We start from the raw sequence: 15,065 nt of genomic DNA on the forward strand, positions 1-15,065 counted from the left end.
GTAAAATGAGCCAGACACAGGCTAATAACTTTTTAAACATGAAATTTAATAATCAATTCAATTGACGGAGCCTGATTATAAAACTGGATCACCGTTGTGCCTTCGTTAGTGACTTGTTACCTGTATTAGTTTTGTCCCCTCTCTGCCATGTTGTTCAGAACTTTGTAGTGCCAGATACAGTTTTCTTGTTTCTGTACTTTGAGTGTAATTTTGTTTTATGATGCATATTGTTAGATTTATGACTTACTATTTAATCTATGTCAGTCATACACAGAATTTTTTAATGTTCTATATGAGAACAGGAAGTTTGTACCATTTTAATATATAAAACAAACAACAACAACAACAACAAAAGAAAAAACATTGCCGTTTTGTTGTTTAGATAATGTTGACTTTGCATGCTGTGTTTAGTTCTTACGAGTATTGACATGGGTACGGATATAGAGTTGTTTGTTTTTACTTAATCTTATCCAATGCATAAACAACACAATATACAAGAAGGTGATATTAAAATTTCTCCTCTTTTGAATGATCATATTTCTTCAGGTAGTTCTTTCTAACTTCATTCCTGAATCATTGAATATCTCTTAAGAGAATAAAACCATTTTGTGATGCAGTTATATATATATATATATTCTAAATTCATGTTAAACATGCTATTCTCTTCAATGGTGTACCTTTGACACGGTCTTTTAGTAACATAATATTTAACACACGTTTTTGCTATTTTCCCATTCAGATGTGACGAAAAACAAAACTTTTGGTATATTTTTTTTCTCTGTATTTTGTGCGATACTGTTTTAATACGTATAATGCTTTATCTCCATAACAATGACTCATATCCCCCTGACCTGAAACTGTAAATACACTAGTATCAAGTTTATTGTTCACTACAGGTACACAATAAGTAAAGTTTGTCGTCGATGACATAGTTACAGTTGTATGTAGGTATTCCATCCATCCTTCCAATAAATCCATCCTTCCATCCATCCTTCCATCCATCCATCCATCCTTCCAATAAATCCATCCATCCATCCATCCATCCATCCATCCATCCAATCAATCCATCCATCCATCCATCCATCCAATCAATCCACCCATCCATCCATCCATCCATCCATCCAATCAATCCATCCATCCATCCATCCATCCAATCAATCCACCCATCCATCCATCCATCCATCCAATCAATCCATCCATCCGCCCATCCTTCTAATAAATCCATCCATCCATCCTTCCAATAAATCCATCCGTCCTTCCAATAAATCCATCCATCCTTCCAATAAATCCATCCATCCATCCCTACAATAAATCCATCCATCCATCCATCCATCCGCCCATCCTTCTAATAAATCCATCCATCCCTACAATAAATCCATCCATCCATCCATCCCTACAATAAATCCATCCATCCATCCATCCATCCATCCATCCATCCCTACAATAAATCCATCCATCCATCCTTCCATCCATCCATCCATCCATCCATCAATGCATTTATCCATCCTTCCAATAAATCCATCCATCCACCCTTCCTAAAAATTCATCCATCCATCAATTCATCTATCCATCCTTCCAATAAATCCATTCATCCTTCAAATCCATCCATCCATCCATCCTTCCTTCCAATAAATCCATCCATCCTTCCAATAAATCAATTCATTCTTCAAATAAATCCATCCATCCTTCCAATAAACCCATCGACCCCTCCATACATATACACAGACACGCACACACGCACGCACGCACGCACGCACGCACACACGCACACATACCAGTGAAATGAGACAATGGGACCCAAACCTGCCAATACTTATTTCAGTCCAACCTGTTTTATGCAGCAATTTTAATAAGCTCTCAAGGTAATAAAAACAACCAAGTCAGTGCAGGAATGAGTACGTTTCTTGCTTTATATTATCTACACATCATATCTGACAAATGAAATATATTGATCCATCTGTTTCGAGGTATGGGCATCTACCTATTGAAAAATAAAAAATTTAATCATTACAGTACATTTGAGTATTTCCTATCAAGTGATGTGATAATAGAAAGCTGATTGGATAAGTATTGTCTAATCTTATCATATATTTATTTAAATCTACGTACACACTTGGCAGCATTTAGGTTGAAAAAATAATGTGTGGAAAATAGAAAATTAATCAAGCGAGACAAATGTACAGAAGGCACGTTTCTGATATCGTTATCCAGTGCGTCCCAAAGTTTTGTTGAATGAAACTATACATGTTGAAATTTTTGATAGCTCAGATAAAAGTTGTCTTATCTTATGCAACGTATGTTCGCTTCCCTAATGCCTGTATTTTTCCAGACGTGCGCTGTCAATCAAACGATAAGACAAATAAATCTATTACCAAGTTATCAACGACAGCATAGTGTATATATCGGTAGCTTCTTGAAATTTTCAACCAATTTCAGTTTTTTAGTTTAAGAACGAATGGGAGTCATGAATAAATTTCCTTAGTTAGGAAAACTATTACACATACCTTCTTTTCTCTAGGAATGTATACTATATTCAATTAATTTCGACTCTAATCAGACAAATAATTTATCGACATGCTTTTCAATTGTTAACATCATAGTATAGTCACAGATCAATTACATGTAGTGCATGTCCTCAAGTCTCAATATTACGTTTCAAGTAATACACAAAAGTAAAAAAAAAAAAATAAAAAAATGTACCTTATCCAAAGACAATCCATTTTCCACCTGAAATAGACACGAGATAATGTTACAATAACATTTGACGAGCGTATGTTTTAGCTTTTTTATATCCTCAAACAAAAACTCTATTGATTCATCTTCAGAGTTATATTTATTCATTCTAGATTCAATCTGGACTCAATTTGATACTAGATTGTATCGAATCCCTCCAAACGATTCACAGAGTCAGGGGACATTACATGCCATCTTATTTTACGTTTTTTTTTTCCTGGTGTTAAAATTAGACTGTACGCAATGCAGATATACCACTTTAATCAATGTTGACACCAAAACTATACTTAGCCATGACATTAAAATTTACCTGATTTGGTTTGAACATATTCTATTGTTTAGACACTATTGGATTGGGCACAAGTTTTTAACAACTTATAAAAGCCCTCTCCACAATTACATATTACAAAGATTGTGACAGCGACACAGTATACAATTGTACATATAATGATCATAAAGAAAGAAAACCAAAGAAGAATGACAGGAAGAAAGACAGATCTAGAGATCTAAGAGTAAAATGAATGTTGCTACATTAGGATATACTACAAATTCAAGTTGTCAATATGAAATACAATGAATGTATGCATAATATTATCTAGTCTAGCAAGTAATAAGCGAGGGTATGGTTAAATATAGGTACTGGATCCGAACATCTATAGTAGATATATGATCAGTGAAGTATATGATTAATTTCCCGGTGTTTGTACGCAGAATGTGGCTTTCTGATTGGTTGAGATTTTATTTTCATACCTCTATGGGAAAAAAATCCGAAAATGGCCTGAAATATGTGACGTCACAATACGGCCATTGACATTACGTATTGATTTGTGAAAAAAATTCCCGTATAACGTCAGTTCAATTGTACATAGAACATGTTTTATTTTTTATAAACAATTTGCAAAAGTAATTATAAGCGTTGACGTCAATTATTTTTTTAGTTTCATGGGGATATGAACAAAAATTGTTTGCAAACTTTTGTAAGAATCCGCTACTCGGATTCATAAGTTTGCAAACAATTTCTTTTTTCATACCCCAATGAAACAAAAAAAAGACATGAATGCTTAAAAAAGGCGAAAATAAGGACAAGTAAATTGTCGAGACAACCCGCCTCTTTGTCAAGTTGTCAAGACACAAATAAATTACAAAAGTCCACATCACAATCACAGAAGATGAAACAGTTACATAAAGGCTGACTACGGAAATATCGTTAAGTATTGATAGTGTGAATGATGTCTAAACTATATATAATAATGATGTTAAGGAATTTTTCTATATTGAAACTATGATATGCAATGTACAATAAATTAAATACATTAGATGTTACTTCATTGCAACATTTTACTATACATGTACATGTGCTTATTAAAATGCGTTAAAATTCACCTATGAAAAAGTGTTAAAATTTACTTATAAAAATGCATTAAAATTTACTTATAAAAATGCGTTAAAATTTACTTATAAAAATCTGTTGAAATTTATTTATCAAAATTCATTAAAATTTACTTATTAAAATACGTTGAAATCTACTTATAAAAATCTGTCAAGATTTACCTGATGACATCATTATTAACTATGTATATAATAATGGGTCAGTCGTTAGATTTTACCTTTAGTCGTAGCTGCAGTTTGGGTAGTCGATGTTGTTGCTGCTGTTGTTGTTGTTGTAGCTTGTGTAGTCGTTGTTGTTGCTTTTGTTGTTGTTTGGATAGCTGCTGTTGGCTGTGTTTCTGATTCAAAGTAATCAAGATGGACACACATGAAATAGTATAAATAAACATCAAAACTAATGCTTTGTCACTTTAATTCAATATTCTCTTAATTATACCTTGCCAAAGATCAGTATAACAGATGGTTTAAAAAAAATGCTGACCGGTTTAAAAAAACATAATAAAATTATTGTACAAACGACAAACAACATATTTTTCAATGTAAACTGGGAGTTATATACAGCAGAGGCGAACACGAATTTATCTCTACCATATAGCTGTTTCATCCTTCTGGGTCTTCTTGGACTACACGGAGCTTGTTTTAAACTTACTAGCGTGACAGATGACGCCGGCATCTTCAAAATGATCACAGTCTCCGTATCCAGTTTGGGAGGAACTGGCAATGCTTTAGTGAGGTCTCATGTCCACTACAATGGGTCTCGTCGAGCCAAATAGGACCGGACCCACGGCCAAATCTAGCCTTAGACGTATGACTGGCTGTTCTTCTGTAAGGTGTATTTGTATAGATATTAACATGTAAACTCACGACTTTCAGAAATTACCGTACCATGTTCAAGTCTATAAACACAATTTTCATATGCATTTGTGCAAATCTTATAAACGCTAACAACTTATCTTATATAAGTTCTGATATGTTATTTTGCAACCACTAACAAGTTAGATGAGAAAACTTTATTTATGAAATTGTCCAAATTTTAATTTACTTATAACTTTTGTATGATTGAATACATATACACAGTCGCAGTAAGAGATAAAATAAAAATAGTAATAATACAGTTTCATGACGTCACGTAATGGCGATTATCGCCTGATCAATATTGGAGCCACTTTGAACTGTTAGAATTATCAAACGGGATTATCTCCCCTATTTGTTATTTACATAGTTGCTCATTATGTTTCGGGTTTTGGTTCTGATAATGTGTGAGATGATCATGGTCAGAGACGTATATATGTGTTATGATATTTCAGTTTGGTCCAGTATCAGTGAAAGAAGTGTTCATACCCGTCATTTGATATCAAATGATGCCTAAAAAGGGTGAAACCTATTTTACTTACGGATCATATCCCAGCATTCTACACACAACTTTAGCGTCGTCATCATCCCACGCGTCATCACAAACAGTGCCCCAGACGCCATTAACTTGGACTTCCACCCGACCCTCCATGGCATTACTTCCATTGACAAGTCGGACATTGAGTTTCCCTACTAAATTCAATAGAAAGGTAGACAACATGAATTGGTACCACGACTGACGAAGACAACAGGAAATTACAGTCAGGAATATGATTATCCTATAACCAATATTGGATTTTCCTCAACAAAATACAAATTTACCGCGTATATTTCTATTGGAAAGGACAGAAATGAAAGTGTACAAAGAAGAAACAAACTTCTACCATCCGTTCATGATACCTCTAATAATGAACCGATTGTCGCGAGTTATCTTTGCATTGATTATCACTTGCATTGTTTTAAAATTTGCTATACATGTACATGTCCAAGATTTATTGGTGTTTGAGATATCTACTATGATATACACTTCTATCCATAATTTCCTAATCACTATACAGGAAATATTCTAAAATTCATTCTATGTGATATCTAAATAGTTGAATGCTGTATTTATTTTGTCTAATAACGTCTTGTCATAATACTTTTATAGTCTATCTAAACTCGGCCAATAGTGTTGACGCCTATAAGGCGAGGGGAAACTCCAAACAACCAAAACGACATGACGATATCTTGATATTTCATCAATCGGTTATTCTGTTTCTTCTGAATACTGTAATAATTTACCTGTTTGTACCACAGTTGTAGGTTTTGGTGTTGTCGTCGTCCTAGCCTGATGAGCTGTAAGTAAAGCATGTCATTCATCACAGGTCACGCAAAAGGTAAAGCATAAACAACAAGGTTAAAAGGTAAAGCATAAACAACAAGGTTAAAAGGTAAAGCATAAACAACAAGGGGGGAAAGGTTAACCATAAACAACATCGGTTAGAGGTAAAACATAAACAACAGGGTTAAAAGGTAGGACATAAACAACAACGGTTAGAGGTAAAACATAAACAACAGGGTTAAAAGGTAGGACATAAACAACAAGAGTTAAAAGATAAACCATAAACAACATCGGTTAGAGGTAAAACATAAACAACAGGGTTAAAAAGTAAAACATAAACAACACGGGTTAAAATGTCAAATATAGATAACAACGGTTAAAATGTCAAAAAGAAACATTAAAGGGTGTAACTCTGTCACCTATAAACATGACAGAGTGTAACTCTATTACATATAAACATGACATGGTGTAACTCTATCACCTATAAACATTACAGGGTGTAACTCTATCACCTATAAACATCACAGGGTGTAACTCTATCACCTATAAACATGACATGGTGTAACGCTATCACCTATAAACATGACAGGGTGTAACTCTATCACCTATAAACATCACAGGGTGTAACTCTATCACCTATAAACATGTCAGGGTGTTAGTCTATCACCTATAAACATGACAGGGTGTAACTCTGTCACCTATAAACATGTCAGGGTGTAATTCTGTCACCTATAAACATGACAGGGTGTATCTATATCACCTATAAACATGACAAGGTCTAACTCTATCACCTATAAACATGACAGGGTGTAACTCTATCACCTATAAACATGACAGGGTGTAACTCTATCACCTATAAACATCACAGAGTGTTACTCTATCTCCTATAAACATCACAGGGTGTAACTCTATCACCTATAAACATCACAGGGTGTAACTCTATCACCTATAAACATGACAAGGTGTAACTCTGTCACCTATAAACATGACAGGGTGTAACTCTATCACCTATAAACATCACAGGGTGTAACTCTATCACCTATAAACATGACAGGGTGTTAGTCTATCACCTATAAACATGACAGGGTGTAACTCTATCACCTGTAAACATGACAGGGTGTTACTCTATCACCTATAAACATGACAGGGTGTTACTCTATCACATATAAACATGACAGGGTGTAACTCTGTCACCTATAAACATTACAGGGTGTAACTCTGTCACCTATAAACATTGCAGGGTGTAACTCTGTCACATATAAACATGACAGGGTGTAACTATATCACCTATAAACATTACAGGGTGTAACTCTATCACCTATAAACATGACAGTGTGTTAATCTATCCCCTTTAAACATCACAGGGTGTAATTATATCACCTATAAACATGACAGGGTGTAACTCTATCACTTATAAACATCACAGGGTGTTAATCTATCACCTATAAACATGACAGTGTGTTAATCTGTCACCTATAAACATCACAGGGTGTAATTATATCACCTATAAACATCACAAGGTGTAACTATATTACCTATAAACATGACACGGTGTAACTCTGTCACCTATAAATCAATTTCCTTGAACTCATTTCAAGAATCTTAGTTTTTTGTAATTTAACTATCACCATTTAACATGACAGGGTGTAACTCTATCACCTATAAGCATGGCAGTGTGTACCTTTATCACCTATAAACATGACAGGGTGTAACTCTATCACCTATAAACATCACAGGGTGTAACTCTATCACCTATAAACATGACAGGGTGTAACTCTATCACCTATAACATGACAGGGTGTTACTCTATCACCTATAAACATGACAGTGTGTTAATCTATCACCTATAAACATGACAGGGTGTTAATCTATCACCTATAAACATGACAGTGTGTTAATCTATCACCTAAAACATTGCAGGGTGTTACTCTATCACATATAAACATGACAGAGTGTAACTCTATCACCTATAAAAATAACACGGTGTAACTCTATCACATATAAACATGACAGGGTGTTACTCTATCACATATAAACATGACAGGGTGTAATTATATCACCTATAAACATGACAGGGTGTAACTCTATCACCTATAAACATGACAGGGTGTTACTCTGTCACCTATAAACATGACACGGTGTAACTCTGTCACATACAAACATGACAGGGTGTAACTCTATCACCTATACACATGACAGTGTGTCAATCTATCACCTATAAAAATGACAGTGTGTTAATCTATCACCTAAAAAACACAAACATTGCAGGGTGTTACTCTATCACCTATAAACATGACAGGGTGTAACTCTATCACCTATAAACACGACAGGGTGTTACTCTATCACCTATAAACATGACAGTGTGTTAATATATCACCTATAAACATGACAGGGTGTTAATCTATCACCTATAAACATGACAGTGTGTTAATCTATCACCTAAAACATTGCAGGGTGTTACTCTATCACATATAAACATGACAGAGTGTAACTCTATCACCTATACACATGACAGTGTGTCAATCTATCACCTATAAAAATGACAGTGTGTTAATCTATCACCTAAAAAACACAAACATTGCAGGGTGTTACTCTATCACCTATAAACATGACAGGGTGTAACTCTATCACATATAAACATGACAGGGTGTAACTCTGTCACTTATAACATCACAGGGTGTAACTCTATCACCTAAAAACATTGCAGGGTGTAACTCTATCACCTACAAGTATTGCAGGCTGTACTTTCCTCACATGTAACCATAACATGACTGATACCTGCATCATTTATATTTCAAATACCACTTTTAACAATAACATTTGATGATGTCTTGCAACATACTTTGTTAAACCAAAATAATAACAGTTTTCTTCCAAAAATGATCGAGACTTACTTGTCTTGTGACAGAACATTTCATCGCTCCAATCAAAACAATCGTTGTTGCCGTCACATAGTTGATAGAAGGGAATACACAACTTGTTGTGACACATGTACTGAAGAAAGGGTATACAGATCCCTGTGCAAAAATAATATCGTTTTAATACCTGAAGTATTGGTTGTAAGTCCATTTGCTGTATATGTTGTTGGCAATCATTAAAATTTAGCAATCATTCAACAGTTTGACAGAAGTTCGGTAAAAGTAACCAGTATTATGTTATCAGCTCAGAATATTCAATATAGTAAACATATCACGCCTTGGTGTGTTACGTTGATTTTTGACAAATAGTACTGCGTAGTCATTTTGGGTGTACTGCGTAGTCATTTTGGGTGTACTGCGTAGTAATTTTTCTTAAAGCTACAGCAGATAACTCAAACTCATTAGTTACATGGAAGAGATTCCGCTCACTCACCCGTCGTAGCTACATGTACATGACAGCGAATATCGTCACTCACCTGTATTGACTACAGGACAGTGACCCTCGTCACTCACCTGTATTGACTACAGGACAGTGACCCTCGTCACTCACCCTGTATTGACTACAGGACAGCGACCCTCGTCACTCACCTGTATTGACTACAGGACAGCGATCAACGTCACCTCACCTGTATTGACTACAGGACAGCGATCAACATCACTCACCTGTATTGACTACAGGACAGCGATCAACGTCACTTACCTGTATTGACTACAGGACAGTGACCCTCGTCACTCACCTGTATTGACTACAGGACAGCGACCCTCGTCACTCACCTGTATTTACTACAGGACAGCGATCAACGTCACCCACCTGTATTGACTACAGGACAGCGACCCTCGTCACTCACCTGTAATGACTACAGGACAGCGTCCCTCGTCACTCACCTGTAATGACTACAGGAGAGCGATGAACGTCACACACTGTATTGACTACAGGACAGCGACCCTCGTCACTCACCTGTATTGACTACAGGACAGCGACCCTCGTCACTCACCTGTATTGACTACAGGACAGCGACCCTCGTCACTCACCTGTATTGACTACAGGACAGTGATCAACATCACTCATCTGTATTGACTACAGGACAGCGATGAACGTCACACACTGTATTGACTACAGGACAGCGACCCTCGTCACTCACCTGTATTGACTATAGGACAGCGATCAGCATCACTCACCTGTATTGACTACAGGACAGTGACCCTCGTCACTCACCTGTATTGACTACAGGACAGCGACCCTCGTCACTCACCTGTATTGACTACAGGACAGTGACCCTCGTCAATCACCTGTATTGACTACAGGACAGTGACCCTCGTCACTCACCTGTATTGACTACAGGACAGGGACCGTCGTCACTCACCTGTATTGACTACAGGACAGCGATGAACGTCACCCACCTGTATTGACTACATGACAGCGACCCTCGTCACTCACCTGTATTGACTACAGGACAGCGACCCTCGTCACTCACCTGTATTGACAACAGGACAGTAACCGTCGTCACTCACCTGTATTGACTACAGGACAGCGATCAACGTCACTTACCTGTATTGACTACAGAACAGCGACCCTCGTCACTCACCTGTATTGACTACAGGACAGCGACCCTCGTCACTCACCTGTATTGACTACAGGACAGCGATGAACGTCACACACTGTATTGACTACAGGACAGCGACTCTCGTCACTCACCTGTATTGTCTACCTGACACAGACCCTCGTCACTCACCTGTGTAAGATGAAGGACAATGATACTCATCACTGTGGTCACCACAGTCATTTCGGCCATTACACACCGATAATAAGGGTATACATCTGTGGTTCGAGCAGGTGTGTTGTGTTTTACTACATCTCGATGTGCCTGTAAAACAAAAAGGTTATCTACGTGAATGGACTTCGGTATATAATAAAAGAGTATTGGATAAATTAACGCATCATTCCGGGTACTAGCCTCTTTTACTTTCATCAGGCAAACGCTTTTTATTTCCTTCATAATGTTATAGTGATAGTTTCGCGGAGTGGTGATTCTTTTATTATATTCGATAAATAGATATCTGAAGCATTCATCTGAACCAATTGTTCTGTAGATTCTGTTCATACATTTCATAATTAACAGTAAACTTTTAATTAAAAAACACTATGTCACCTTCATGATGCCCAGACTGTGAGTACATATGTCTCCTTCCCCAAATTGATGCAAATGCCTCTCATTGTTCACTAGACAAAACAAAATGTTTGCTGGTCTTAAGGTTCATATAAATAGTAAATCATGTGATATATTCATACAGATTAAAAATCACTATTCTGTTGCAATTGAACAGATGTAACTTGACCAGTTACTAATATGTATCATGACTATCCATGGGTCTTGATTTTGACATTTAATTTGTTAAACTACCTGTTAATTTCGGCAAAACAGACATAAAAAGTATGTTTCAAGAGAACAAATAAAGCTCATGTTGATCAGTCATATTGCACAAAATAACCATACCGTTGTGGTCACAAGTGTCTATAGCAGGTAGTGCGAGCGCTTGTTTGACCAGATTTTACTTTATAAACGTCGATTCTCTTTTGACTTTGAAATGCAAATGACGCCTGTAAATTAGATTGCACAAATATGAAAGATAGGGAGGCATTTTAATAAAAATGCCAATATTAAATACTATTAGCATATATGGGCCCAGTAAGAGGAATGTTTTCGAGACAAATAGTTATATAGTGGAGTTTGGGTATATTTTCAGAAATCTGAATATTTTACCTCAAACTCTGCTGTTGAACTATTTTTCCAAAATGCGGGCCACTTGCTATGATAAGAGTTCTTTATAGTGTCTGATAAGTGCGTTTTTGAAGATTGAAATGCCTCCATTTATGCAAAAAAATGTGTTGTATAATTGACAGCAGCCATTTGCATTTCAAGGTCAAAAGAGAATCGACGTTTATGCTTTGATAAAGTAAAATATGGTCAAACAAGCGCTCGCACTACCTGCTATAGACACTTGTGACCATAACGGCATGGTTATTTTGTACATTCATGTACATAAATACATGTAGTAAATATCCTGTACAAAGCCGAAAAATGATTACAGAATTGCATCACACGTTATTTCGTCCTTCTAGGACTAGTCGGTGATGTTACGGGTATACAGAAGGAAAGTAGACATACAGTGTTAAAATATAGAAAGGAAATGCACGTGTTCTCAGTTAACTGTGATGGACAAATACAAGAACTACAATTATAACTTAAATAAACACAAAATTATATAATTTGCTATGTAGCTCGATATATCAACTAATAAGATTTGGGGGCTTAATAGATAATCTGACACTAAAGTAGAATTTTACCGTCCTCATTAGTTTTGAAATTTCGAAATCGAAGCTGAACATCGCTGAATAGAAGGTCGTTAATTTATCCTAAGTCATCAAAAACACTTTGCAGTGTGAAAAATAATAAAATCCTGACTCAGATGAATTTATTGTTTTTTTTTTTTTAAAGCTGCTGGAAGCATTTAGGTAGTTTTCTTGTTAGATATATTAGTTATAATCATGGGGAATTATCTGTGACTCAAAAACAGGACACAGTAGTTTGTAAACCAATAGAGATAAATAATATATAAATATTATTTAATATCATAAAGATAATGAAAGGAAGACGCACATGTGGAAATTATATTATTTTGAAGTATTACAACCAGCCTCAAATAATGACAAAGATGATGTGCACAAACGAGATAATTCTATTCTACCTCAATTTAATAATCAATTTTGATATTTGAAAATCTAATTGAAACATACAAGGTCATATTCTGATTCATACGAATTTACACGTGACTTACGCAAACAAAGAGAATCAAAGCATATCATTATATTAATCATAAACCATTTAGCTAAGGACACGTTCATTAAATTCAAATATGAATTAGTAATATTTACTGATGCTGAATAATTGACAAATAATTGTTATCTCCAATGTGTGTAAATAAGAATTATGAATATCGTTTTAAACATAGGTTTAGTAATAGATAAAAATAGAAATAAGTTGGATAATAAAAAGAACAATGACATTACATGGCATGTGAAAAATGACAAGCCGAGGGAAATTCCTATTCCGGTCTTTAAATAGCGTTAGTAAGTTCGTGACTGCTTATCACACAATGACCTTGGTAAGAATTTCTAGTTGAACTGAGTTTATGAGGAAATCTTCTTGATTTCTTCCTCCAATCCCCAATATATCTTGAAAACAACAAAAATATTTTCATATCTATAAAATGTCAAAATTTGTATAGTCTTTAAAGTGTTCAAACATAAACTATTGTACATTTGTACATATGCTATGTCACGCTGAAGACAGCACTATTGAAATATATTAAGCCAGACATGTTTAAATATACAACGGTAGCAAAACTACAAACCTGCATGTGCAGCATTCACAATGGTAAGGGTGAACATAACGCAATGGGCTAAAAACATCATTTTTTTGAGCTCAAGTCAAATCAATTTAAAGTTTAAAGCGTTATCCCCTCAGTTCCTGACCTTTCTGAAAGACAGGATCATATCTTATCTGTTTCATTGTTTACCTTATCAGGATACGTTATATAATGATATACCACGAAACAATTGCATTGTTCATCGTTTCATTATATGACTTATCACTTCGAATAGTTCATTGAACGAGAGCTGTACTGATTGAGGTCAATGAAGGCGGGAGAGTTGTACCTGCTGCACCCATGGCATGATCGGACGAGGCGACTAAATTTAGGATCTTATCGTTTCTTTTCTTTCTAGCAATTTTCTTCTCCCTAATGTCTCCCTTGACACTGCCTAGCATTTGACCTTTAGTTGAATATTCGCCTGTGAGAGGAAGGCTTTATTTTCTGTCCCCTGGCCGAGACATACTAGAATCTTTAATATTGTAGTTTTCTACTTCTGCCTAGCGCACAGCATTTCGGGAGTGGGATGGCTGGTTCGCCCGTTGTCTGTATAATGTGACCGTTTGGGGTGTCAGATAACACTATGAATTCGGCATCAGTTTAGCACTATCACAAGGACACAAACACTCATATACTGCAGCCTCACAAAACACACTCATCACATGCATGTATCTAGCAACACAAGGGCGACCGTCCTAAACTGATTATAGCTGTTGATAGGACGTTAAACAATGCAAACCAGACCATCAGAATGGTCAATATTTCGTAATGAACATCCAACGTCTGTCAATGTCTCTATCAAAACAACATACTAAATGAAATCCGTCTGAAGCTGACACGAGGAAAGGCGATAAGGATTTGACTTACATGGTATATAGACCTATACTTAATTCCATCGGTGTTATATTGAAATGAAATCCTCTTTAGCTTGCATATTAGATAAACTCCTCTTCGCATCGGTCATTAACATACTGCTCGGAGTTGATCTAATGTCGTAATTCACCTCAACATAATAGGATATATGAGTGTGTCTTATCAAGGGGATCATCTTCTAGTTGGGCTATTCTAACGTTCAAACGTTACCAACTCTACTATTTCAATTTTCGGTTTATTTAGACTGATTTAAACAGATGAATGTTGCAGTTTCAATTCATAATTTAACATATACAGTTTATTACTAAATTAGAGATGTTATTAGCTAGTGTATTTGTATATACTTCTTTAAGGGACTTCATCTCCCAAAATATATCAAAATATCTTTCAAACAACCTTAATATACATACGCTAACATACATCCTTCCAAACCTGCATAATGTATTATGGAGTTTGATATTCATAATTCGACATTATATAGTTGACCATTAAGTCAGAGATTTAATTAACTAGTGCTTGGTTTAATTATGGTTGACTGAAAATAA

At 35.7% G+C, this 15,065-nt stretch overlaps 1 protein-coding gene across 2 annotated transcripts; it reads right to left on the minus strand.

The window, feature by feature from the left end:
- Positions 1-1,886: 1,886 nt before the first annotated feature.
- Positions 1,887-13,780, minus strand: LOC117314731 (scavenger receptor cysteine-rich type 1 protein M130-like). 2 transcript variants are annotated; one of them, XM_033868820.1, is made up of 10 exons: positions 13,630-13,780; positions 11,367-11,437; positions 10,950-11,081; positions 9,193-9,315; positions 6,259-6,312; positions 5,517-5,667; positions 4,772-4,945; positions 4,341-4,460; positions 2,701-2,727; positions 1,887-1,981 (listed from the first exon to the last, which is right to left on the minus strand). In XM_033868820.1, the coding sequence occupies exons 2-7, from the start codon at positions 11,392-11,394 to the stop codon at positions 4,807-4,809; spliced, it is 627 nt and encodes a 208-aa protein (XP_033724711.1). In that variant the 5' UTR covers positions 11,395-11,437; positions 13,630-13,780; the 3' UTR covers positions 1,887-1,981; positions 2,701-2,727; positions 4,341-4,460; positions 4,772-4,806. The 2 variants fall into 2 exon arrangements, with proteins under 2 accessions (XP_033724711.1, XP_033724710.1); XM_033868819.1 differs by lacking the exon at positions 11,367-11,437 and having other exon boundaries at positions 13,630-13,772.
- Between the last annotated feature and the right edge of the window lie 1,285 nt (positions 13,781-15,065).

Source organism: Pecten maximus, chromosome 16 (assembly GCF_902652985.1).
Source record: "Pecten maximus chromosome 16, xPecMax1.1, whole genome shotgun sequence".
Classification (NCBI taxonomy): domain Eukaryota; kingdom Metazoa; phylum Mollusca; class Bivalvia; order Pectinida; family Pectinidae; genus Pecten; species Pecten maximus.

Bases quoted from the DNA above. Each gene is read 5' to 3' on its own strand.
- LOC117314731 (XM_033868819.1), bottom strand. From the start codon at position 13,690: ATGATGTTTTTAGCCCATTGCGTTATGTTCACCCTTACCATTGTGAAT. The intron at 11,082-13,629 runs GTTTGTAGTTTT...TTTGTTTTACAG, and splicing joins TGTGAATGCTGCACATGCAG to GCACATCGAGATGTAGTAAA. The intron at 5,668-6,258 runs GTAAATTATTAC...TATTGAATTTAG, and splicing joins TACAACTGTGGTACAAACAG to TAGGGAAACTCAATGTCCGA.